The sequence below is a fragment of the Necator americanus genome, chromosome I (assembly GCF_031761385.1).
Source record: "Necator americanus strain Aroian chromosome I, whole genome shotgun sequence".
Classification (NCBI taxonomy): domain Eukaryota; kingdom Metazoa; phylum Nematoda; class Chromadorea; order Rhabditida; family Ancylostomatidae; genus Necator; species Necator americanus.
In genome coordinates, this window is record NC_087371.1 from 7,445,519 (window position 1) to 7,473,272 (window position 27,754).

Here is a 27,754-nt window from a genome sequence, read left to right on the forward strand (position 1 = left end):
CAGCTAGAGGTTGCAGCTGCTAATTCAGGAAATATTTGCTGCCAATTCGCCTGGAAAACGTAATTATCCCAATTTTTAGCAGGGGAATTCATTCCGCTTCACAGCGTTAATTGAAGTGGGGACGTGGTCAGCGAAATTTCAATCCACAAAACATTCCATCCGGGGAATTGATGTCATTTATCAGGCGGTAATAATTTTTTAAGCCTTTGAAATAATCTTTTCTAGGCAAATAGATATTTCAACGTTGATCCATACTTTGTACTTCGATTCCATGATTTGTTCATATATTTATCAGTGAACAGATCTGGTCAGCGAGTTTTGTTTTTGTACGAGTTAACGAGAAATGAATATGATAGCGCAACAGCGTTTCCACCAACAGAACGTTCAGAGTTCGAATGTGGCGAAGACCTGTTTATGTCGATGGATGTAAATTTTCCGTTTATTGCTCACGTCACGTCCGCAATTACACAAGTACACCTGAACTTACTAAGTGCTGTTGTGCAAAAATTCCTCTTCGTCTAGCCGTCGTGAAGCGCCGCCATTTTGCATTTTAATACCGATACGTGTGTGCATTAGGAACCTTACACTACACTAAAAGCCAAACATCTGGTCCGTTTTGCTCATTATTTGCATATCGATTTCCGTGTATGCACTGCGTAACGCAAATAACGTATGCGTCAATTTAAACGCACACACACACACACACTCGCACTCGCACATCATACAGTAGTCAGCACCGAGTGCACTTAAACTAAAAGAAGGAGGTGTACCTAGATGACGTCTAGTCACTTGTCAACTTTTCCCTATCGTTGAAATTTAATGTTGCGTGGAATACATTGCAACTACTGCAAATGCACATAAATCCAAACGACTCAAAAACGTCCCTCCTCAAAAACTTCAGTCATTCATTTTATTTCGCTAGAAAAAAAACCCTGTAACGACATAACGAGTCGATCCTTTATGGAGCACATTAAAATTGTGGCCAGGAACTCGTACGCATGAATGCATGGAGTTTTAGTAACGTCGTTTAATATGGTAATTGGGTCCCGTTTGTATACTACATACTGCTCGAGCTTCTGAAATAAAACATAAATTTGAAATTTTTGAGATTTTAAACGTAGCACCTCCTCAGAAGAATAAATAAATAAATAAATAAATAAATAGAAGAAAAAGAAATAAGTCACAAATAGAAACGAGTAATATTAAATAATAAATCAACTAAGATAATAGTAAAAAAATAAATAACAAAAAAAGAAAAAAAGAAAAGTAAATGTTAATAAAGACTGTAAATGTTATATTTAAGTTCAGAGAAGTTACTAGTGTGATCGTTTCCTCCTTCTATTGTGTTTATTACGATAAACCAATGCTAAAGATGTTAGAATATTTTTATTATCATCTTTATTTTCTTTCTTTATTTATTTTCTTTGCTTATTATTTACAAATAAAAAATATACTTTTGGAGGAATTTTCTAGTCTACCTCCTCGGTAAAAATCACAAAAAATTCCAGAAAAATAAGGTTGTACTAGTGCTGAGTTCTATAATGAGCAGAACAATAGCAGCAGTTACTCCCGTAGTTCGCTTCCCGTGATTTCCGTGGGCAGAATGTGACAATAACGCAGCTATTTGGTGCCGGTCGCTTAGAAAACCTTTTAGGTTACGGAGGAATATTTATTCGAGGAAAAAGGGTATTATATAATTTACCAACAAATCAAATTGAATCAAATAAATCAATCAATAGATGATTAAATAATAGAGACAGTTAAGAAATAGACACAATAACTGCTGTTATTGTGCCTATTTCCTAACTGTTATTGTTCTCTTTGTTATAAAATCCATTAAAAACCGAAATTTTCTTTTCGTGGACGTTTTTCGAAGCACTTTCATTCCGCTTGGGACTCTTTTTTCAACTTTTCTCCTCTTCTTTTTCCTTTCTATGCGCTTTTTTCTCCGTTTCTCCCATGGTTTCACCAACAAAGCGTTGTTTTTTTTTCATCGTGTGCGACCAGTTCTTTCCCATCCTTTCGATTGCACAGATATGTCGTTCAAGTAGAAAACTGTGGAAAAACTCCGAATATCGAAATATTATTGCTAATAGGGAGTGGGAGAAGATGGATACACAGCTCGAGATTTGCAATCGTGTTTTGAATCATTGTTTGCACACGTTCCACACTTGGCAGCTCTTTGTTACCATTGAACGATGTGAAACTCTATACTGTTACTGTTTGTTAGGAAGAAAGTTCTGGAAGCAAACGTTCGTTCAGTGCAGGATTTTCTTTTTTGCAAACGAAGCAATTTTTCATGTTGCGCTGATAGCGAAAAATCACCAGTCGACGAAATGTGTCGCCACTGATCCTTTTATCAGTAAATCAGCCGTTCGTAAACAAGTACTGATTGATATGAACAGTATTTCGTCGTTCTCGTCGTCGATTCTTCTTATCAGCCCGAAAAATTCCTGTCCTGCGTGTCAGCTGAGTGAGCTGCTGGAAGAGAAAAAAAACTTGTTGTTTTCGTGATATCGCGGGTTCGTGCTCGCGCACGAAAACAACTGGTCCTCACCTCGTTTTTTCCCCATCCACCAATCGAGAACGAGAATGTTCCTTGTGTTTTTTTACAAGCAATTCATCCGCCGTACAAAAATATCTCTGCTTTCCATTTCTAAAGAATTTTTCAGCAATAAAAACCTGGAATAAACTCGAAATCCTGATGGATTTGTAGAGTTGGCATATGTTTATGTGTTTATCGTATGTTTAGAAGGAAAGGATTAGATCGTTGATGGTGTTCGTCGAAGAAAAACCGGTGACAACTACTAGCACGAACGAACGACCAGATGCAGGATTCTCTTGTTCATTGTTTGCGCTTTTCCAGCTGCCGGGCAGCAATTCGAACTCTTCTGTGTGGGAATCCGCATCTGTTTAGTGGCATTTTTAATTTATTTGTAGAAAATTGCAAATTTCATCTTAAAAAAAACTGTGAAAAAACAGTTGTATCCAGGAAAACTGTTTTTATAACACGTTCTGCCACAGTAAGCAAAGAGACACTGGAAAAAGCAGGAGGCTTCCGGCTAATTTCCCTGGACACGGCTCGATCAGGAATTTTGGCTGATTATGAAGAACTAACTGTTGTCTACGTGGCGGTTATTTTCCGACAAAAATTGAGTCACGTAAGGAATGCAGATCGAAAAATGTGAATTCCCTCATCCTAAATTGATCCTACAAGCTGTGAAGGCTTTTCCACACCCTTCCCTCTTTCTTCGGTAGAACTACATATGTAGGGAATACGGTAATCGCTTTCTTTGAAACAAAAGCATACTTTGCTACCGTAATAATTTTAAATGAACAAAATATTAACAGGCGAATGATTCGAGTGCAACATCATTCATGTAAAATGGGAAAGGGGGAGGAGGAGGATTAAGATTAAGCGAAGAGGAAAGGGAGGAGCGGAGAAAGAATGGAGGGAGAGGTGGGATGGAGGGGGAAGGAAGAGGAGGGGGGAGGGCTTTCCAGAACATGTCATACATAGTCGTTCCATTGTGTTGCAAGTGCGTTTCTTTGAGGATTGGCAGACCGCTCCCCACCCCACCCCTTCTCCTTTTTTTCCCTTCTCCTCCCTCTCCCTTCGGTTCCGTTCCCGTCCACGTCCAACTCAGGTTTCAATTTAAGCGCTACAATTATTTTTATAAGAGATTTTCCAGATTTTACCAGGTTTTATGAAGAACAAATCCTCGATCTTTGAGTTAATCTAATTTTTTTAAATTCCATGAAAAGAATAATCATCATCGTCAAATTAAAGAATGCAGCAGGTCCTGCAGAATTTTAATGTAGGAGTAATTAATTTTAACGGGAACAGTAGAAGGAAGGTAGATCAAAACTCACTTTTCACTGCTTGAATTTCCAGAAATGTTTCCCTTTCTTCTTCCTTTTTTCTCCCCAGCTCGCCCCAACTCTTTAGGGCAATAACATCCATGTTCACACTTATTTATTCACGTTTTATGCATTGAATCAGAAATTCCATCCAAAGAGCCACTTTTTCCAATGTGGAGGCTCTTTCCGTTCTCGGGCGACGGTCATGGGAGCTTTTTTATTTTTCTTACGTAATTACATATGTTGTCCTTTTTCAAATTTCAAGGACAATTCTTTCCCGTTTTGCCTTCTCCCCCTCCCCATCCCCCAGTAATTTATCCTGAAAGTGTCAAAGGGGAATTTTTTCACTACCGCGTAATGACATCTCTCCACCTTTTCGAATTTACACGTCTATAGAAAATATATTTTATATTTTTCATATTTTTATTTTCTTTATACGTGCTATATTTTTCATACGTGACGAAAAAACACGCGCCAATTGTTCGCCCAAGTCGGCCTGTCAGACAGACATACCCGCATCACACCACAATTATGTTTACTTTCAAAACGTAAACATTAACGCTCATACACGCTTTTCCCCGTTATTCTCGAGTTTTTCTCATATTTTCGAGAGAGAAAAACCAAAAGAAAAAAAAAAACTCGGAAATTCCAGCAGATTGGCATGGATTTTAGCACACGTGTTTTCGATTGCGAATCGGTCGGTGATCGGAAATGGGCGTGGCTTCGAGGTTATTTTTTCCTTTTCCCGCCGCGTTCATTGCCCTCTAGAATCATCGGTGAAAAATGGTGCACGTGCGTGTTAGCCAATTAATTAAACGACGTAAAAAAAATTTATCAACGCTTTGATTGGTGTTTTTCCCTTAAAATAATCAGTCTTAGTTGTCTTTTCGTTGTCAACTCAACACATCAAAAATCCACTCAGGACCCACCATTTCCTTATCGCTTGCTCTCACTCGCTTTTTCAGTACGCACACATCCATGCAAACATATACTATGTCTACATAGGATTGCATGTTTGCTATAACATTGTTTTGCGTGTAAACCGATATCGCTATGTGTGTGTGTGTGATTGACGGCGGGAAACGTGTGTTTAAGCGAAGAAAATTCCGCTTTACAAATGAGCGCGGGTTTTTGATCTACACTGGTAATCGATATCGATCAGTTTGGATATCTTCTATAAAATCTTATAGCTACGTTTGTACAAAAAAACATGTTTTTACAATAATTTTTGGTACTCTAACATGTTTTCGCACACGTTTCAAAGTAAAAATTCGTCTGTTGACGTGATGGATTTTGTCAGCGACAAGTGTAAACACGAAAAAAAAAGAAACGCGTCTTATCGGGTCTAAACGTGATTCGAATTGTGAATGCAAAAAAGCGCGGCAAATACAAAACATCATCAAAACACCATCGAAGAAATCAATAATCGCGATTTTCTGCGTCTCTACGTTTTTCTTCTGCTTGCCGAGCCAGAAATATATTTTCGTTCTCTTCGATTGAACGATAAATAACGGGGAAAAATATTGAGAATATCAACGTATCTGTTTGTCGAATTGAGATGAGAACTGATCTTTTGCTTTTGGCCATGTAATCTCGTATTTCAAATATCTATAGCATTATTTTTTCCTGAAAAGAAAATTATTTCCACACAAAAAACTACGAAACCAGTAGAACTCATTGATGGTATAGTGTACGGCAAAGATCGTTTTGTTCCGTGAGCCGCCACTTTGCGACGAGCTTCTGTTCATTGTCGCTGATCGATAACGCAAAGTCACGTGCAAGCGCTAACTATGTAACGTATCGTGTCGTAAGAGGGGAAAATTTTCGATGATTACTGTATACTCTATAAAATGAATTTTCATGTTTTTTTTTGTAAGATTTCTCTACTAGAAGAGGCACAAGGGTAGAATATCTGTAATTAAATTATAATATAATAAAAAATAAGAATAAAATAAAAATCATAGACACAATGTATGTGATAGAAACGCAGAGAGATGAAGTAATTTCGGCTCTAACCAAGAAAATCAACCTCTTATGAGATCCATGAACCTTCTCTACGTTTCTTCGTGAGGGGGGCATCAATAATTACTAAGTGAAATCAGAAAATATTTTGTATTAGCCAATAGACATGTATATTTTTTTCAAGAAGAAAAAAAAACGATTTCGTGCTATGTCATGTCTGTGTGATCTACTAATCGATGGAATATCTAAGCATCAAATTGTAAAATTTCTAATTCATTAATTTACAGAAAATTTTAGAAAATGATCACTAATTTATTGAAAGACGCTTCACCTATAGCTCGAAAATTCTGGATTCTTTCATTATTCGTGATTTTTTTAATTTCTATTGTTATGGTTTTTATTACATGTACGATTGATCCTCATTTCTTCATCGATTATCACCTGAACATAGGAGTTCAAAATTTTCCCCTTTCAAAGATCACCATAGTTTAATCGGAGTACCATTTTCTCATTCTGAATCCTTGCTCTATTCTATTACGAACTCTCCTAGCTCATAGATGCTATCGATCCATTTTATTGATCTGCTGCAACGCTTTTCGGTCATGGTCTTTGCGCGTGCCGCGTCCACCACTAATTTGGATAAGACCACATGTGGTTCTGTGGTTTCACCTGGTTCGATTAAACCGTACGCGCAACTGCGTGGTGTACTGTAGTTGGACGATAGTACGGAGATCATTGAGGAATCTATTGATTTATATAAAGTTCGTTATAAAAGTTATAGAGTTGTTAAATAGTATTGTGGAAGCGGAGAGCGCAGACAATTAACTAGAGTGAAGCACGATTATGCGCATTGTTGTTGATATGTGTATGTGTGTGCGGCGGTGTGTACACCTGCTGGCTCGTGTTAACCTCCTTCCCACCTCCTCCGTCTCCTCAAACGGTGCGCAGCCGATAATGGAAACGATGTGTGCGTGCAGTCTACATCTTTGCGCTCTCGTCCGCGTCACACGTCCCTCGTCTCGGACGCACGACGTCTGCGTCATTGCGGCAGCGTGGACGGAGGAGGTCAACGACCGCCCATCGGACGGGCACGCCGTCGTCGTCGTCGTCGCAGCCGTCGCCGCCGCCGCAGCCGACGCCACCACTCACATGATATCCGTGTGTGGTTGGGCGGACGGACCGGCGGGCGGGCGGGCGGGCGGCCCTATCGCCGTCCTCGCGCTTTCTCCAGCCGATACGGCGTCATGGGAACTCGGCCAAACCACCTCTTCAACTGCTTTGCACTCTTTGGAGAGGTAGCGCTTGTTCACAGTTTCTTCCTATCCATCTCGTCCTGGATTATTTCAAGAATTTCCATTTCAAAATAATATTTTCCGCTTTCATAGTCATTATATTCGATAACAATCCCTTCCTCTCTACTCATGTCGAAAGTGACAAACAAAATGACTTCGTGTTATCTTGTTCAGTTTCACTTAAATGACTACTCGAACATTCGAATATTCGGAAACCGAGTTTTTCCTCGATGAATATCATTGGTGAGAGAAAACGAGGCGTAGAACACTTGCAGGCGCTTTTTTCACAATTTTATCACCTTCAGTCTCTTTTCCCTTGTTCTTCAAAGGAACATCCTCATTCAGGTGTGGATTTATTGAAACCATATACCATGTAGGAAAGAAATAAACAAAGGATCCGCTTAAAGAGTCCTGATGGATCATTATTAACGTTATTTTTATGAAGAATTTTTTTCTCCTACCGTAGTTATTTGTCAGTTGATTTTTGAAGCGTGTGACATCTCCGCCTTTCGTTCTGTTCCTGTTCTGCTCTCCTCTGAAGACTTAGGCTGATCCAAGCCAACACTCCATTCCTTGCGGTTGAACGATGGTCTTGTTTTTCCTCGACTTCACCATGCTTTAAGCAAGAACTCTGATTTGTTATTTCCAGAGCGACGACGACGAAAATAATCGAGTGGGCGTGGCGAAGCGCCGCCCACTCTCGTAATTGCGATGTTTTTCGTCGTTGATTCCTTTCTCTCGCTCATTGTTCATTTGCATATGTGTGTTTTTCTTCAATCGGCTCTGTTTTTATGCGCTTTTTGCTTCTTACTGGTTATTTCATAACTACCATTTTTTCTGGATTTCTCTTTTGTATCATAGATCAATCGAGCGAAAAAAAAAACCGCCCTGTTGTCGCCTATCTCCGTCTTTTCAAGTGACTAGTCTGATCGAAACCAGCTAGCGGCAGACCTCTCTCGTTGAGGCCTCGGTCGTCGTCGTCGTCGTCGTATTTTCACTCGTCCCCTATGTGTGCTTCATCAATAATGTAGAGCGTGCCTTGTAGGCTTTCTCCTCTCCACCACCCTCTTTCCTCCCTCCATCCATAACACACTATGCTGCACGGTCTCTACGGTTACATCTTCGGAGCTGAGGACTCCAACGATTCGCAGGTGAGTCTAACCTAATCGAAATAATCTCGCCTTAGGGCATGAAATAGATAAATTCTCGATTCTTCAGGTCTCCAATGACAGTGAAGCGTCGCTGTGCCCACCTGGTAAGATGACCGAGGATGACTGGTGCTTGGTCGATGGTGAGTTTTGGAGCTGTTTCTAGAACTCTCCATTCAACGATTCATCGTTCCGAGACCTATTAGTGAACTTTCATTGCTTCGACCAGATTTCTTTTTGCACACTTCACAGGCTGTTTCTTAGTCGATGTTTTCGAATTAAATTACGTCCTGGAGCGGGGTGGTGGAGGGGGAGGGTCAGATCCTACTCCATGTAAGGAGGACTAATGAGGTCAGCTGGATAGCAGATTGATTCGCAGCTGACTCTGTCTGGAACGTTCCGAGGTGGAGAATGTAGACAGTAAAAAAAATGTGGGCGACCCTGAAGTTAACAGTCTTCTCGTAACCCCTTTTTATTGCAAAATCTAAGGATTAGGAGGAATTTCGCGTTTATGGCTTAGGCAGCCTTGGAATAAATCGACGGCAACATGGTAAAATGACTATTGATCGACGTTTTGCTGTATCGTAGCGTACTTCTTTCTTCTTAATCGATTTTATGACAAGAACGATGCGATATAAGCAGTTTTTGTGGTTTTTTAAAAAATGAAATTCAATTTTTAAATCACATTAACGGAATTTCTCAACAATTTGTGAGTTTTCATGTGTCTGCGCGCTCTCAAACTGCGGAGGAATTGAGGAGTTGTATAGAGTTAGCCTTTTTTTCTCCGGCTTTACGTAAGCATAGTCGACAGCTTGGCGCGTTTGGTTCAAATCCATGATTTTATTTTGCTGACTGTTTGAACGTAGAGAAGGCAAAGGCGAGGGGGATCGAAGGAAAAACAATGAGGGATGAATAGAGGTAATTAGTGGGGACTGTAGTGGTTTGATGCAAAAAAAAAATCCTCCAGGGAGATGAATTTTATCACGTCAATATAGTGGTGTCTCGTTATCCAGTACGGTTTTAAGAAATCCGAATTTTTTTGATAAAAGAACTACGATCGCTGGGTGGAATTTCGATAGCTTTCCAACCAGGTGATTGTAATTTTCATGAAATCCTCGCTTAGAACCACAAAAAAGCAATTTAAAAAAAATCGATACTCAGGTTTAGAGAATGCAAGACTTGCGAATTACTGTAGACTTACTGTATGCTTATTCTCTTGTAAAAAATCAGAAGTTTTGAATTGTGACACGTTCAAAAATTGTGATCGAACCCATAAAGTATTAAGTAGATTTAAAAATGCAGTAGGAAGGTTGTAGTTGGTCGGTCGTAGTGTCGTAGGAATTTTAGAGGTAGGTCCCATGGATGACATATTGATCGAAGTCTAGATGTCCCTTTAAACTCCAATAAATCATGATGAAGTGCCGTTGGGACTTTTCTATCGCGATAGGACCACTTTCCACGTCTTGTTCATATCTGGGAGCTCTATTCCTCCAAGAAATTGCTTATAATTGAGTTGTAGCATTGATATAGGGTCCCACTGACCAAACCTGCGAAATTTCCCGCCTCGCGCTGTACCTGAACCGTTCCTATTAGCCTAAGATGTTGAAATTTTGATCCGAAGCGCTTATCCACAATGTTTTTGAACTATTGCCCGGTCATCCATACACATACATAACCAGTCTATCCTCGCGATCGCGCGTAACCACTATAATGTTCTATCGCAGCGATTACGTAGCGCGATTATATGATGCGTATGTGTTTTGTATGTGTGTCTGTCAGTGCAGTTGCGACAAACTCGTATCGTCACTCAACTGGCGCTGGCGCTGTTTTGTTCATCTTGTTTCACAGGCGCAAAACGCGTGCGAAACTGGCATTTCATTGTATGGCAGTCAACCAGCATGCGATAATGTCCCGTTGACGCGTGCGATTTCGCGCGCGCCCGCACCCGCACGATCTTAACATATGCGTAACAATTAGTGATGCATGCATGAACACACGGACAAAATGTGACAACGACGACAACGACGACGACGACGACGACGACGACGATTCTCACAGATAAGTGCCAAAAATTCACCACGTCCTCGTCAATAACACGATAATTTTCTCTGCCTTGAAGGGGGGATCGTTGGGGAGAACTCGAGAAGAAAAAAAAATATGCGATTGCGATTGTTTAGTATAAGAGAGACGGTGTTAAAAAAAACCCATTGACGCTGGAGTGTTTTTTTTTCTGGCTAACGGCTTTAGCTAATAGTAGGTTCAACCTTAGAGTAAACGTGCCGCAGTGGATGGTAAAGTGCCGCCCACATCGACATCGTTTCCACCTTACTTAAGGTGATGATAATCCACTGTTCCGTGTGCTCCGGATGAAGATAGCAGCACTCTGCCTTCCGATTCGTTACGGAAATTTCGAAATCTCACGAAATACGGAAAATGACTACTTTTAGGGGAACAAAAATTTGGACATGAAACGGGAATTTTTCTGCTATGGTTGAGTTGATCTTAAAAAAAACTTACATAAATATTTTGCTGCATTTGACCCATATCCTAGGTAGGAAACCTGTTGTCCTACTCTTTCTCTCTCTCTCTCCCTCTCTCTGTTCAAATTCGCACTTTTATTACGTTCGCCCTCATTTCCACTCGTGCAATTACGAACGCAGTTCCCCCGTTAAAAGTTGAAATCCACGAAAATTTCCGGCTCCGATGAACGATGAATAGAATTCTTTGTTAGACTCCGAGCTGAGCTCATCATAGTCTTCGAGTGTTGAAGGCGTAAATTCCGGTGAATATTCCATAGAAAGTGAAATTGAGAACATTTTATGTTAGTTGTCCTGTTAACGGGTAGTGTTCAGTATGAAAAATATCCGTCTAAAGGAGCATTTAGTTGCTTTAGCTGAGTTTTTAACAGGGAAATTGTTTTTGAAGGTTAGCTGATGCTCAATCCGGAGTTGTGGAGTTGCCCAATCGATTAGGTGCTCATCCAGGGGAGAGAGAACAGAACCATGGCCGGCTCTCAAGTATGTGCGCGGTGGTGGTGGCATCCGTGGTCCTCATCGTCGTTTGTCGAGTAGTTACGTGTGACGCCTCAGCTGTCGCTCACAACTCTTTGGCCAACCAACACAGCTCCCTCCGTCCCTCCCTCCCTCCCTCCCTCCCTCTCGTGTGCGTGTGTGTGACGTAATCAACATCGTTACATAAACAGAATCGCTCAGTTGTTGAGATCGATCAGGGAATATCGTCGGCGGCGAGAAGTCAGCCAGAGGGGGAAACTTTCATCAGCGCTGATTTCCATTACATATTTCATTGAAAAGTTGAAAGAAACTAGAAATGACACCTTTTCTTCGGTTGATCTCCACGTCCACACATATTTCCCTTTTTACAATCCACAATAGTTCCAATCTCATATTTTTATACCTATCGTAAATGGAGTATCTCTGATTTCATTAGTCTGACTAGCTTAGAAAAAGTAGTTGGTTCCGGTGGTCCTGGAGTAAAAAAAAGAGTTGAAACAATAAAAGAAGTAAATCAATATCAATCAATTAGACCTGGACGGTTTCTTGACCCATCTCCCATTCCCCTTGCCCATGCTTCGCTAATTCCATTACGATCCTCGTTCATCTCGTTAATAATTCAGAATTTCAGATGCGCCGTCTGGTCGCAGCTCTCCGGAATTGATTCCCAATCTTGAGTTACGCGACATCGATCAATTGTCGTTCGCCTCGAAGAAGGTGAGCGTTTATACTCAGACAACAATTCTATGCAAACGTTGTTGGATTACAGTTGAGTATTAGAGTACGGTAGCAAGCCAATGGTCCTTTTCGCACTATAAAACAATTACAAATTCAATGAAATTCACTTTTTTTAAAATAACACATCCCTTTTTTGTTTGAGTTATTCTGCTATTTGGGAGAAAATCGAGGAAAATTTGGAAGAATCACACTTTTGTAGGTTTATAATAAAATTTTTCATAGGAAGGTTGATGTAAAGATGGAATCAATTAAAATTATTTAAGCTTCTTCTGTCTCCTGGTTTAAATATATCCACAATAACACATAAAACTGCAGAAATTATAGGTTCTGGCGTGAGTACAGGTTTTTTTTTAATGGTTTTAATTCCTTTAATAACAAACGCAACCAAGTTCAGATAAAATAGAAAAAAACTAGACAGAAAAACAATAAAAAGTAGCCGAAGATTATGAAAACAAGAATAATTCTAAGTTTTATATTTTTCTGGTCAATTTTCTAAAGGGTATAGGATTTCAAACGATATGAAATTGTATCCTATGAAAAATTCACCAGGAAAATTCCTTGTCCACTGTTTTTTGTTTGGAGTAAGTAATAAACAATTAACAACAACAATAAACAAGGACAATTGTCACAGTTTTCCCCGCAATCCACGTCAACTAAAGATTTGATGCGTATTTTTGCGGAATAAAAATGATCTGCAATTAAATCCTTACTATTTTGACAGTGGCTTTCTTGACTCAGCGATGTTTCTTAAATGTTTTTTTTTCTAACATCCACGCATCTTACTAATCAAGGAGCATATCTCTTCTATATAATCTTCTATGTAAAGAGAGGATGTTCCTGCATAAACTCAACCCCCGTGTGAATCTTCCGGATACGGATTATGCGGGCACGGATCCGCTTCGCAGACCCTTTAATGCACGTCATGCTTTCAGTCTGCGCCCGCTCCCACCGCCGAAGAGATTCGACGAAGTGAAGAGTTACGACAGGCGAAAGCTGCGACAGCGCATCGACTACAACTGGAGCGAGTGGTGAGTGAAGCGGAAATAATGCTCGTCGTATATGTATGTACGTGTAGGGCTAGGCCGACCGACGACCGGCCGGCCGGCGACCCTCACAGACGACTGGTTATTCGTCTGGAGGTCGCGTCGAAAAATCATTAATGTTCCCGGTGTATATAAGAGTGAACCCCATTAGCCAGCCGTAGTCGGGGCTTAGCTGCCCGAAGCTGTCAACGGATCAAGTGACATACGGGAAATTACCACTATTGGCTAAGCAAACCCAAGCTTTACGGGTTTTCTGATGATCTTAGCGTGGATCTGGAAGAGGATATGTAGAACATCCTAGGTACATTAGCAATGTAGAATTAGCATTCTTATCTGCTCCTTTTTTTCTGAGAACGTTTAATTTCCTTCCGAAATAAACGTAGCAACAATTCCTGGAGTACACTCGTCTGAACGCAACATTTTTATGATTTTCCATTTGCTAGAAGACTCTAAGATGGGACATCTTGGGACCTACATACCGTAGTTAGGTTTCAAGTACTAAGACAAGAAAAAGTTGGTACTTAAGCGGTCAGCAATCTGTTAGAATTGTTGGGATCTTACCAAACTAGTTAGTGTGTCGATTAATTTAAAAACTGTGAATTGTGGCAAGGTTCAAAATCCTAAGCCATAATAAATACCGTAATTAGACTAATAATGTTCAAAATAAGGCATGAGAGATCCTTTTGTGTAAGGATGCACAGATATCCAGTCAAGGATTTTATCCTTAGCCCCGTAATTCACATATTCCAAAAGATGAATAGAGATAATAATAATATAATTCACATATCCCAAGAGATGATGGTATTTTCGATGAATTAGCCAGTTTGGCAAGGTTCCAACAATTCTAATGGCTTGTTGACCGCTCCTGTCAAATCGTATCAAAATCACAATAACATGAGCACAGACTACCACCGCAGCCCTGTCACAATAGTCTGTTTAACGAAGCCTAATCGGTCACACCCACGCATTCGTCGTTTCTTTGATAAAAGTGAAGTTATCATGTAGTTACGACGATCACGCACGACCACACGTCACTTAGTGCCGTCACGTTGCGTCCGATATGCGTACGTATCGGGGGGTGGCAGCCACGTGCTTAGGCGGTCATGTGGTGTAGCCATTCGATCCGATCGGTCGCACTACTACGCACGAGCAGACCGAGCATCGGATCCAATGGAATTTGTTCGAAATTCGAAAAACCCTTCTTTTTATGGTGTGATCATGTGACGCACGACCGACCACCACACAGGTCACTGTACAAATTTCAGTTTTTGCGCTCCAATTTCAATCGTTACGGCTGTTCCCCTCAAGATTTACGATTGTCTACGCCGAATTGCGCATTGTTAACGTTGCGTCATCCGCCGTGTCCGATTCCTTCGATCGTTAATTTACGATTATTGTCCGTAATTGCGATCAAAAGTCATTAATTCATGCTGTTTACTGCTTTTATATAACTGGTAGAGATGAGACCGGTGAACCGGAGTCACACAATGGACAAGAACCAGACCTTTCGGACAAAGAGGGCCGCTTTTGGTAGCGCTACAGTACCTAAGTCATCAAGTAGCTATTTGCTACATAGTTAGGTGGATCTGGTATAGCTTGGTGGACAGGTACTCTCACCCCGCAACTCAGTTCGCCTCCGATCACAGCATTGGCATTGGAACGCGCTGCATAAGGGGAAATTTGGGGAGGAGTGAAGTTAATTTAGAGTTTACACTATTATTTCCCTTATAACCTAGTTAAAGTGGTTTTTATCGTCAATTCGTTCAAATTACGGTATTCCTCTGACGCTTTTACGAGTTAGAAAGAAAGAAACGAATTCTCTCATTCACTTGGAAAATTCTATTGCTTTGAAATGGGTTTTTTTCCCTAAAGTTTTTCACAGATAGTTTTTTTTCAGCTTTTTTCCGATGCCGATTCGCCGAATACTTCGCTGCCGTTAACATCATTGAAGGCGAAGAATCCGTTGGTATCAGCCGCTAAATTGAAACGAGCAACGGCTGTTACTCATGTGAGTAGCGAATCGAAGACGAAAACACGCTCGAAAAAAGCCGGGAAGATGTCATCAGGACGTAATAATGATCGCAAGGTAGGTTGATGTTGATTTTATCGATTATTTATGATAGAATCCCTAGCCAATCTTATAAATAAATAAACAAATAAATAAATTAAATAAGTAAGTAAGTACAACGCAACATTTTCGAGACTAAAGGGTATTTTTTGAGATTTTCAGTTCGAAATCTTTGAGATTTTCTGACGGTCACAAAAGAAGACTTTTTCGAAATCCTTGAGATTTTCTGACGCTTACGAAAAGAATACTTTTTTTCTTACTATGACTCGTTTATTGCAAATTTTTGTCATACGGCTCCGCCGGAGGATTTTTTTTTCATTTCACTCCAATGTCAGATTTTTATTTTTTGTTTTTCGTCATTCTCCTACTCTCTAAATAATTCTAGCGATTTTTCGTCGCATAACAAAATGCAAGAAAAAAAAAAACGCTTCACCACTCCACCTCTATGTCTAAATTTTACGTGCCGGTGCATTATTTTCGTCAAAATTATCAAGATCTATGTGTACTGAGAATTTTTTTATTGCATAAAACCAGCTGATACTGGACAGAGATAGAAGAAATTTTTTAGAAAATACTCAAAAAGACATAAAAATCTACACAGAGGTAGTGATAAGGATTTCTGTGTTCTGCTCACTCACTCTGATCACTCAGTTCCCATCTCGAAGATTCAACAAACTCATTGTTTTGCGCCTAACCAGTTACTTATTTAGCTTTCATGCGGAATTTTTGGGACACGTTGGACAGAGTAGGCAATGACGAAAAAACCAAAAACCCCGTGTATCCCTTACATTTCCTAATTTTAGGTCAACAATATCGACTAAGCACCGAAACTCCAGCGACGACCTACCACCTGAAACGGACCGACTCAGCAGCTAGTGTTCTCTCTTTGGTTCTATTCAATCCTTAAAAACATCTCTTTTTTTGTATAGTGTACGTATATTTTCACAAGTTTCCGTATAGGTTTTTATTTCCATTTCTAAGAAAATGATTTCGTATGTAAAGAGCTCTTTCATAACCATTTTAAGTGCGTTTCGTAGGGTTTCGTATTTTCTCTACGTATTTTCCTTTTTTTTTTTTCTTCTTTTCTTTTTCCATTGTTTGGGCTTTAGTACTGTAATTAGTTGAATCATGTGTATATAGTTTAGTATGGAATTTAATTTTTTTCTCCTTCTCTCTCTCTCTCTCTCTCTGGAAAATTTTGTGGCCAACTTTCCTTATGTGCCGCTGCCAAAAACATGATTTATGAAAAAAAAAACGACGTGCACACATGTCTCACCGTAGATGTGGGTGTGCTGTGGAAATGAGCGAAGTAAGCGTAAGCCACCGTGAACCACCATCATCGTACGTTTCGCACATTTCCCATCTTGTAAATATTACTTCAATTTTTGTATTTTGTGTAGATAGTGAGGAGTTTCTTGAAGTTCGCTCCATTCGTTCGTGTTCGCTCGTAGCCTCGTCACAAATAAAAGAAAATAAAAAACACAAACACCAGCTGCCTCTAATCAAGTCACGTTCTTCTTCTTCGTCTTCTAGCATTTTAGCTTTACCTCATCATTTTAGTCGGCCGCCAGGCGGTAACCGTAATCCCCTCCCCCCCCCCCCCTTATCGTAATCATGTGTGTAGTGACTGTGAACTGTTCTCCACTTATGTAAAGACGTTTCTTTTTTTTCATTCACTCTCTGGAATCGATGGAATAAATCTTGCCCATCGAATCTTCGACGTTGAATACATAATGCACAAAATTACACGAAAGAATCTTAATTGTTACTTTTTGATAATTACACTCATGGATTTTTGAATAATTAATTATTTGCCGACAGGCAAATCCCGTTTGCATTCGTATCACTATGTATTTAGCATACAATTTGAGAAAATTCCCCAATTTTTAGGATTTCTTCCCCAAATTTACATGAAAAACACATTATCCGATACTAAGATTGTAGCTGAGTGTTTTGGCGATAACATTTAGTTCCATTTGAACGTCATTGTTCTAATATAAGCAAATAAATGCGAATTTTCACAATAAAAATAATAATTACTCCGAAATTCGAAAAAAAAATTCTTTTTAAATTTCCAAAATTCTTCAAAAAAAATTACATACATATTTCTTAACACTGCAGAATTCGAAAAAATAGAAGTGTTATTGAACCACTTGGAAAAATTCATTCAAAGAACCAGGTACTAGCGAGATAAAACGTTTAAGTGTAAAGTAGTTGTAAGTTTAAAAAAATCATTCTTTACAAATTTCAAAGAGTAACCAAAAAATTTTTATGCTTTTTCATGTATATAATACAAAATTTGAAACCTTTCAAGGATCATTTGAAAATTCCAAAAATTTTATTCAAAGAACCACGTATTACTATTAACGCGTTGAAGCATAGAATACTGTGGGCGCGGTCTCTTCGTAACGTAACGACCAGACCGGTCCCACACCTTAGCCTTATCATTTACAAAGTTGGAACAATTATGAGGAGAGTTAGACGATCAACTGTGACTGGATTACATCCATGCTTATGACACGAGTGTTAGGTATGAGTTACGGTATCTCGCAGCAAAACCAAATAATTCTATTTAACTCATTTAACTCCACATTTCGAAATCACTAGGTAAAATTATTCCCCCCTAAAATCCCATAGATAAGTACGCTTTTTTTTGTGGGGAGACGCATTCCTTTTTTTTTATTATTCCAGACTTTTTCGCTTGACAATGGTTTTTTAACGAGTTTTTTTTTCTTCTAAAAATTTTAATCAACAAAGTATTCTAATGAAAACAACAAAAGTTAGGCAATTTGTGGATGGTGATAATGACGCTGATAGCGATAACTTTGTCAAGCGCACTTGTCTATGTAATTTTAGGGTAATTCAATCCAATGAATCCATAATCCATAGTGATCGGCTTTGGCAAGGAGAGGCAGATATGAAGGTGTTTCATTGGATATGCATAGTATCAGACAACATAGTACCAGGCATTTCAAGCAATTTTCAAACATTTCATAGAAACAAAGTTCTCGAAAAGACAAGCCACAAATAAAACACCATCAAATCTTCGTTGAGAAAATAAGAGAGCATCGATTTAATACGGAATGATCAGGATTCAAGTAGAGGGGACTTGCAGATTTGCACTATATTTTAGGAAGACCAACTTGAATTAATTCTCATATACATATCTAGAAAGTGCATAAAATAATATTCCCATAAAATATATGAACATAAAATACAGTATAAACAATATATAATACATCGTACAAATGTCCTACTTTATTACTATAAAATAGTGTTGAAATCGATGGTACAAAAGAACTGCTTTTTTGAACCAAACTAATGCTTAATCGAATGTAATTTTACTCTGGAGTTACCTAGTTACTTAGCTCAAAATACAATGGTCTTTTATTTCAATGCTCCGGTTAACAGATGTTTGATGAATGGATTTTAATCGATGTGACGATAATTGTCAATCAGTCGTTCTTTTGTCGAGTCACGTAGTTGTTGGTGGATTTTCCAGAATTTTTGATAGGTTCATCTCGGATACGTATACATCACGTTGAGATTCTCCTTCAAAATATCTCCACAGTTTCATAACAACAGTTTTTCGCATGGTTAACACCGTTCTAGTATAAGATTTCTCTACCTAAACCTTGAATATTGTCTTATTAGCCATTATTCCCGTCAAATCCGTTAAAACGAAAAGCGAAAATCAGCGAAAATCAAAGAGACTTGAGCAATCGGGTTCCATAAAGTGGATAAAGTTTCTGGCGTCAATCAATCCGCTTGGGATTCGCCCCCACGTTCACTTCAATTCAGAATCGTTTGAGGTTTACGGACGTGTATCTGGCCTGCACAATGACTTACGGGGGCTAGCCGATGGGTCAAGTCAGTGTTTTTATCCTCCCAGACAAGTCTGGTACCAATTTATCGACCCCGGAGAGATGAAAGGCTTGGTGAGCACTAGGGCGGATTCGAACCTCCGATCGATTGTGCAGGAAGCGGAACCTCTAACCGCTACACCACACCCGCCTCGTGACACCATAAGGACTGCTTAATATCACTAATCACGTCAGTTAACTACAAAGATCGGATGATGACTACTGTACATACAGTATGAACGCTCAGTTTCTTCTCAATTTTCTTAAATACTTGTACTTTGTTTTATACTTTTAATACACTTCAAATAAAAGTATCGCATTCTTACATATGTCTGAAGGGAGGAGACGTCAACTAGAAGGAAAAAGGCCATGTGAATGGAAAAATCGATCGGTCATTGACATCAGCTTCATCGAATGGAAAACCAGCATGAAAAAAGGTCATAAAGTTGATTAATAACTGTTTAGCTCTAAGAGCCTTTTAAATGAACGTAAATAAATGCCACGTATATTTCTTATTTCTAATAGTTCACAAGACTTAGATGGAAATTCAATTTAAAAAAAAAACTCGCTTCATAGACTTCTACGATTTTGAAGTCGAACGCGTTGACGTTATCCTAAAGAGAATAAATAGCGTCCGGTACTTTATCGTTTGTCGTTTTAGTTAAAAAATTTTAGATTCACCTGTTATACAAAGTAATCCGGAAGGTATATTCACTTTTCAACATCTCTTGACTTCTCCATTTTTCCTTATACTTTGAAGTTATTCTTCCCTAAGCCCCTTTTATAAGTGAAATAAACTTCTTAAAAGACTTCACTTTCCTTTAAAAAGTTCAGTTTACTTGTAAAATAAATCTTGAACGACAAAATAACGAATCTTACAAGTATAGGTTTAGGGTATAAAGAAAAATGGAGGAGTCAGAAGTTGTTGAGAAGCGAATACAGCGATTACCTTCCGGATCATTCTGTACATATCATTGATGAATTTAAAAGTCCTGAATTAGAAGGATAAAGAATAATATACTTAACGTTGATTAGTCACCTTATTTTTTATCGACTTTAGGACTATCGCAAAAATTTATGAACGTTTACGCGACTTATACAATAAATTGACGAGACCCAGTCGAGTTCTATGAGGTAAGCATCCTTCTCCTTCCGGACAAGTCTGGCACGAATTTATCCGACATCGTCCACCAGGAATTATTTTATGCACAGAATCGGACTACGTATTGTCTGTTGATACGCCTTCCTATCAACTGAAAGCCATCACTCCTTCCTCCTCCAACATTAAAGGCAGCGTTGAACACTACTAACGATGTTGGGGTCTCTCCACGACGAATATGAGCGTGATCAAGCTTATACTGGTTATTTATCCAATTAATTAATCCTAGTAATTAAGAAAAAGGGGTCTGAAACAGCTTCGCATGGTCTCATCTCCTCAACGATGCAACTTATTACGCGATTGAGCGACTGGGGCAGATTATGCTTTATTGAGTTTTATTGCTTGGATGTTGGAAGACGACGCAATTTCCACCTTCTATCATCCGTACTAAGTTGTATCGTTGGAGGAACGGGATCATAAAGACCGTTTCACACTCCTTTCTCTGAATTATTAAGGGGAGTTCAGCGTGTTTACGCTTACATTCGTGAGCTACACTTCTTCCTCTATTTTTGATTACAGAGGTACCGATATCGTCAATTCTGTGATAGACCACCTTTAATAAATCAATAGACAGCGCAACGACCAACGAATTTTTTCGAGCCAATTGTGGGACCCGTGGGATCTTAAAAGTCAAACATGTAAACCGAACATATAAACACATAAACATATGCAAGAATCTCGTCAAAAATCCTTACCTATGGTGTAATATTGCGTGTGTTCCCACGTGGAAAGTGGCGTTTTTTTCAATGCTGCACTTTCGTGACCGCATTCAATTTTTCAGGCGCTGTTGAAGTTTTTGTTCAATTTTTTTTTTCAGTCACGTGCATGTCGCTGTTGCGGACGACCATTGAGCCAAATTGCTAGGTGGAGCTGGAACGTTTCGCCGCTACGCAGATGTTTACGGTCGATTCGTCCAATGTAGACATTCGACAACGGAGATCGAAGGGGATTCCCGATCGGGCTCTGCAACGTTGTCGTACGTAGCTCGCAAATCGTGTATTCTTCAATTTATCAAAATCACAAAAACAGTCAGGGCGGATGTGCGGCGGCCGGTTAGAGGTCCACTAGGGGCGCACGGTCGGTGGTTCGAATCTTCCTGGTGCCAGCCAAGCCCTTCATCCCTCCGAGGTCGACGAATTGGAACCAGACTTGTCTGAGATGACGAAAACACTGACGTGATCATCGTCTGGCCCCGCAAGCCACTGTATAGGGCAAGAGGCGTTCCAAAACCCCAATGATTATGAATTCCAGTGAAACGCATTGGCGCATCCTGAGCGGATTGATATGCCTGAGAACCTATCTCTTTCATTTTTACAAAACAAGTTTGAAATTTACCGGCTAGATTAATAACTCAAATAAAATTGAAGCAGAGGTATAAATTTCCACAGAAAAATAACATAGAAATGAGAATGGAAATGAGAGTGAAAATGAGGTATTTAGAATGTTATAGAGGTCACAAATATGATTACATCCTGAGAGATTCCTCATATTTCAAAGAAAAATGAATGAATAACGTAAATGGAACAATATTTAGCGCACGGTGATCTGATTTTCCTTTGTTTAGCACGGGAGCAAATAACGTTTGACAGTTCCGAACGATGCATTGGCTGGAAGCCCATTTCTCAAAATTTCAACAATTCATCAGCACGGTCTATCAGCACTAATCAATTATATTTCTGATTAAGAAAGCAACTTATTCGAATCCTGAACCATACTCAATTCATAAAATGGGTATTCGACGAATCGTTTCAAAGCTTCTAACTGGAACAGGTGATTCTTAGAACTATTCTTTATTTCCAGGAAGCTGAAACAGTTACATTTTGAAATCTTCGCAGTAGTAGAATTTAAAAGTCAGTTTATTTGATATTCAGTAACTATTGACAGGCTTTCCAGGCTTTCCACTCTTTTTCAAGAATGAGTGTTAAAACTTTTAGACTTAAATGGTTAGTTGAGTTTGAAAACTTACTTAGAAAGACGAAACTTAATTTGATAGATTTACTTCTGACTTTGATTTATTTTTGAAATTTTTAACATCTACTTTTAAAATTTTTAGTTTGTTTTTTTTTTTGATTGATGAGCTGTCTATTCAATATTTTAGGCCATTATTCTCAACTATCTGGATTTAGAATATTGGATGCTTTTCTTTTTTGTCTAGTAGTGTTTAGTCCGAGTTACAAAGGTTATGGTACCTTCGGACTACTTCCGAACATACATAGAACACACAGCTACACTCAGATCTGAAGATCTTGATCTATCGTGAAGAAAAACAGGAATGTTTACCTTGGCGTCGCTGTTTTTACCCAACAGGAGATTATTAAGAATTTACTGTCATCACGTAAGATGTTGGTTTCCAATTTGAGAAGGAAGTTAACCAAACCCCAACCGTAGATCGAAATGAACAGGTAAAAACTTATGGCGATTGCGATTTTTGACCGAACTGTAGATGAAGATACTAAAAAAGAAGAGCTAAAAAGAAGAGAAGAGAGACTTCATGACACTTCTCCTGCAATTAATAAAAATTCCCCTAATATTTGGCATTATCGCGAGCTTTTACTTCAAGATACTTGAAATCCGGATGAATTTTTCTCTTAAGTAAACTATCTACATTTTTTTTTTGAAAAAGAAAAGAAAAGAAAATTTTCAGATTCGTCTAGTCAGGATAGCCGGATGTGGATGGACACTGCGTGTATTCAACACATAGAACCATTCACCACTGGAAGAGTGACGAAGAATTTCACAGCCACGGTAAAAGTACCACTTTTCCAAACATGCACAAGCGATTCTGCTTTAGATGCAATTCTTCTCTAATATTTCTGTACCTTCCTCTTATAAGAGTTTTCAATAGTCTTTGAAACAATTAAATAATTAATTAACCCATTTTTGCTATTCATGCAAAACCATGAGCAATCTTCCATTCGTTCCTTTTTCTCATGATTATTGCAGTAGAAATTTATGGATTTTCCAATGCTTACTAATGAAATCCGGCTATTTGTGCGTTCAGCTCACAGCGGCTTAGATCCTCCTGCCTTCCTCGAACTCAATTTACTCCTTCTTTCGGTGTTTAAGGGCACATTCAGAAAACACAGAAAAACGTAACCGCTCAGAAAAAAGGATCTTCTGTCAGTAGGGGCTAATTCTGGAAATTTTGTTTGCTTTTTTTCGAAAATTGTTACCGTAGCGAGCCCCCAGATTTGTGGATTGGGGTATCCTCTGGTGTTGGGCGATTGAATAAACCGAGAAAAAAGATAGTTAAAGTAACAGTCAGTTCAGAAAGAGTTGGAAGAGGTGTAACTGAAGAAAAAAAGAGCGATTAGATGAGTGTTTCGTGGGAAATCAGAATAATTAATGCATTGCTGTAATACAGGTTGCCGATGAGCTCTCCGTAGCAAAAGGAGCCAAGGTGAAAGCCATCTATCGTGAAGACGACTGGATCTACGTCCATGCTACGGATGGGAAACGTGGTTTCGTGCCTCAAGGTTATTGTCGATTAAATGTAGACACGCATGAAGGTGAGATGAATGTTCCAACGTTGATTTTTGTAACAACATAAGAAATCGACTACAAATCCAAAATGTGTGACTTTTGATGGAGTGATGGGCAAGGTTTCTTAGAAGTTGACAGTCCAGTTCTGTAGACGGCAAATAAGTAGAAATAAGTCCCATAGAAATCCGTAGAATCGTCCAGAATTTACGTAGTTTTCAGGCGTTCAACCGAAACTGAACAAACCATCAGCAAAGTTACGTCGAAGAAGTTCGAGAAAAGACCAAGAAAACGCAACGACGATTCCCGTGAGTACAAAAGTAATCCTTATTCAATCTACCACTAAATATTACGAAAAATTAAGGTCAGAAATTACCGGCATGATGACATCAACAAATCTAGCCTGCAAAGGTTCCTGGATAGCCTTCCAGTGAAAAAGGATGAAGGACAGCCATTTCAAACAGTGAGTGCTTTCGTTCGGTATGGGTACAGGATTGGTTGACCTTCGGAGTCGGAAATTTTCTTATTGGTAATAGCGGTTCGAATACTACCTTAGAATAGTCTTTCGCATATGTTTCTTAGGTCCGTGAAAAGTTTCAAGCAAAAATATATGCAGCTAAGTCCTAAAAACATGTGCTGTTTTTGCTCATCTCGACTGGGTGATTCTCTTCCTAAATACCAATATGGTATTGAGAAGAGAATTGTTTACGGTGGCCTACAAGAAAAAATCCTGCCGATGAAGTGATTGGTGTTGAGAAACGTACCGTACCAGAGAAAGGTGTAATACCGTGCACGTTAAAGGATAAAGCGTGAAGTGCACGGTGTTAATCAATCTCTGCGGAAATGCCCCGACGTGTTCGACTTCCGCTTAGACTTCGTTTGAGGTTTATGAACGCGCGTGCAACCTAAGAATGACTTGCGGGGGCTGCCCGATATCTCAGGTCAGTGTTTTTGTCCTCCCAGACAAGTCTGCTAAGAATTTATCAACTTCGAAGGGATGAAAAACTTGGCTGGAACTAGGGCGGAACTCCAATCGATCACGGAGACACAACGGAACCTCTTACCTGCTACGCTACACCGTCTTCTAACCAACGGAGCTCGCTAGTTTAATATGGTTTCAACTTTTCGAAGTGGGAAAACAGTGAAGGCAAGGAGACTCTCCGTAAATGACTCATTTCGAAATGTTGGAAATAATATTAGGAGATCGAATTTCAAATTAACGATTTGTGTCATCAAATGCCTATGCTTGGATCGGCGAGAATACCACGGATCTGCGTAGGTTTCCAACAAATTGTCAAGTTGCTCAAACATGCGCAGTATTTCAGAAGAAACCGCCTACACCACCGCTATTTCTTCACAGATCAAATTTCTTTACAAGGTTGTAGTTGCAAGCCTAGGGAAAAAATTTGATTGAATTGTTAGAGGCAAATTTTTAAAAAATTTGAAAATTTTCTCTGCGGATAGGCGTATTACTAACATTGTTATCTACTTCGAGGATTTATTCGCATGTGTTAGCTCCAGAAGATTTTAGAACTGATTTTCTCTGAGTTTTTTTGGAACTACAGTCTATTCAATCAGGTCACTAAAGGCATCACTCTACGAATCCGACGTGGTATGGATTTCCGAGGCTCAAAAACTTTGCGGGGCGTAGATTGCAAAAACAGGTGGGATCTTGCTCATCTCTCCCTGCATCACTGTAAACAGACAGCTTCGGAATGCGGTCCCTTACGGCATCCTCTATTGCAATGCGCCACCTTTGCTCCCCGCCTGCGATTCGTCGAATGAAATCAATTGTCCATCGAGGCCTCCGAATGGATTTTCGACTAATTGGAGGCGAGGGCGGGGCGCAAGGATGGCGCGCAATAGAGGACATCCTAAGGAACTCCATTCCGAAGCCGTCTGTTTACAGTGATGCAGGGAGAGGTGAGCGAAATCCAACCCGTTTCTGCAATCTACGCCCCCGTATAGTCGTTGGCCGTCGGAAATCCATGCCACGTCAGATTCGTGGGATTATGCCTTTAAATAGTGAAGTTCTTACAGAAAGAGCTTGGCCGCGCTAGAATTCGTCATCGATACGACGCTATCAGGACGGACGACATTAACGTGTGGGAAGGAGAGGAGGTAATAACGAATGATCACGTTAACAAAAACATTAGCAAACCTTCCAATCAATAGAGCTGGATGTAGTCCTAATTAGAGTAGAAGTGAAGTAATCCTAACATTAGAAACGCTATGGTGCCAGAAAAATTGAATATTTGTCCAGGTCATCATCCTGAACACTGATGATAAGGAATGGACCTACGTTCGTAACAGAAACCATAATGAAGGATTTGTGCCAGCAAACCATCTTGACATTTTTGAGTGAGTTCTATCGTTCATTTTATAGTTTTAAATTCCCTATAGATGATCTTCTTCAGACAAAAATCCCAAGCGAAATCTAGCGTAGAAAATGAGCATCGTCTTGTGATTGAGGATTTTGATGGACGTCATGCTCTGGACATTACCGTAGAGCAAGGCGAGTGGATTACGGTAATCTCCAATGATGTAGGTTTCATTATCAAAATCGTTCGTATATTTAGGTCTTAGTGAGGGTTTAGCAACAAAAAAAAAAGAAATCATATAGTCGATGGAAGCGCGATGCAGTTGCGTAAGTTTGCTGGCACCATAAGTTGCTGTACTATCACGGTTCTCTCCCCGATCCTCACCGCTACGGTTCATCGCACCGCTTGGAGTGCAGCCGCTGGCGAAACTGCACTGTATTTCATGTCGTATTGACTTTACGTGTGTAAACAAAATTACACCGAATTCGATGTCACATGCTACGGTTATCCTATGGAGTTTCAAAACGTTATTTCTATTTCAGCCAGATGGATGGATGTGGGTACGACGTTTACGAGATAATAGTGAAGGATTCCTGCCTTCGCGAATGGCTGTTCTAGCCACTAATTTATGACGTTATTTATCTGAGTGATTTCAGAAGTGATAAATTTGTATTGTTCCGTATCACTCTTAACACGTTGAAAAATCATTGTTACATTATTTACTACAAGCCTGAATGTTGTAGCGTCCCATATCTTTGATTAAATTAAAGCATTACTATTTAAAGGCAGCATACCACGAATCTGAGGTGGTACACGCGTAGCGTCCCTTACTGCCTATCTGGCTGTTCCGAATTGATTTTCGACGAATCGCAGGGCGGAGGCGGCGCAAGGGGTGGAGCGTTGCAATAGATGGCGTCGTCAAAACAGTATTCTGGAGGCGGCTGTTTGCAGTGATGCAGGGAGAGAAGAGCGGAACTACCCCCGTCTCCATAATCTACGACCCCGTATAAGGATACTCCACCTGAAATCCGCATCACCTCAGATTTGTGGTACGCTGCCTTTAATGCACTTCAAGTTTGAATGTCCACCTTACACCAGAACAATTATATTCGTTACAGAGTTAAAAAGCTAAAGAAAAAAAATGCGCTGCAATCTACCTCTGAAGTAGTTAGATGTTGTCACATTTAAAACTTTGGAGAAGATAGAAATAAACAAAAACGAAAAAATACGAAAAAATACAGTTGTATGCAAACACACCGATACACAGCTATGCTAAATAGGCGAAAAAGTACAAATTGTTGGCAGATACTGATAACTCCACATATCCATAAACCGCATAATTTTACGTGCCGTTGAAACGGGAAAAAACACATTGAAAATTCTGCTGCTTGCATGTTGCATAGTATAGTGGTTATCTGTTGTTGTAATTGACGGTGGTCGACCACCTCCTCTCCACTTCGTGCAGCAGTGCCTGTGGTTCGAAGTGCTCCTCATGCACGTGAAACAATGCTGTGAGCAGTACTAAACTCTAGGGCTACTCTCGTCACAATTCGTCCTACTTCCTGCTTCCCGATGATTCTTCCCCGTACCAAGCCATCCGGGGCGGGTGTAGTGTAACGGTTGGAGGTTCCGCTTTCTGCATCGATCGGAGGTTCGAATCCGCCCTATTGCCCACCAATTGCCTTTCATCCCTCCGGGTCGATAAATTGCTGCCAGAGTTGTCTGGGAGGATAAAAACACTGACTTGACACATCGGCTAGCCACCGCAGGTCATTGTATAGGCCAGTCAGGCGTTCGTAAACTTAAAA

General features: G+C 39.7%; 3 protein-coding genes across 5 annotated transcripts; all 3 read left to right on the forward strand.

The window, feature by feature from the left end:
* Positions 1 to 6,690: 6,690 nt before the first annotated feature.
* RB195_004790 (uncharacterized protein) lies at positions 6,691 to 7,122 on the forward strand (the record flags this gene model as incomplete). The annotated part of the gene is made up of 1 exon (XM_064182792.1): positions 6,691 to 7,122. One exon carries the CDS (start codon positions 6,691 to 6,693, stop codon positions 7,120 to 7,122), a length of 432 nt encoding a protein of 143 aa, XP_064034059.1.
* A 1,087-nt stretch (positions 7,123 to 8,209) lies between these two features.
* Positions 8,210 to 15,944, forward strand: RB195_004791 (uncharacterized protein; the record flags this gene model as incomplete). Its single annotated transcript, XM_064182793.1, has 6 exons — positions 8,210 to 8,266; positions 8,334 to 8,406; positions 11,906 to 11,991; positions 12,945 to 13,040; positions 14,953 to 15,141; positions 15,927 to 15,944. The coding sequence occupies 6 exons, from the start codon at positions 8,210 to 8,212 to the stop codon at positions 15,942 to 15,944; spliced, it is 519 nt and encodes a 172-aa protein (XP_064034060.1).
* A 5,928-nt stretch (positions 15,945 to 21,872) lies between these two features.
* On the forward strand, positions 21,873 to 26,578 carry RB195_004792 (uncharacterized protein; the record flags this gene model as incomplete). Of its 3 annotated transcripts, XM_064182794.1 has the most annotated exons (9): positions 21,873 to 21,915; positions 22,790 to 22,890; positions 23,510 to 23,654; positions 23,848 to 23,933; positions 23,990 to 24,088; positions 25,666 to 25,746; positions 25,889 to 25,986; positions 26,043 to 26,169; positions 26,489 to 26,578. In XM_064182794.1, 9 exons carry the CDS (start codon positions 21,873 to 21,875, stop codon positions 26,576 to 26,578), a joined length of 870 nt encoding a protein of 289 aa, XP_064034061.1. The 3 variants fall into 3 exon arrangements, with proteins under 3 accessions (XP_064034061.1, XP_064034062.1, XP_064034063.1); XM_064182795.1 differs by lacking the exon at positions 21,873 to 21,915 and having other exon boundaries at positions 22,819 to 22,890; XM_064182796.1 differs by lacking the exons at positions 21,873 to 21,915; positions 22,790 to 22,890; positions 23,510 to 23,654; positions 23,848 to 23,933; positions 23,990 to 24,088 and adding an exon at positions 25,537 to 25,548.
* Between the last annotated feature and the right edge of the window lie 1,176 nt (positions 26,579 to 27,754).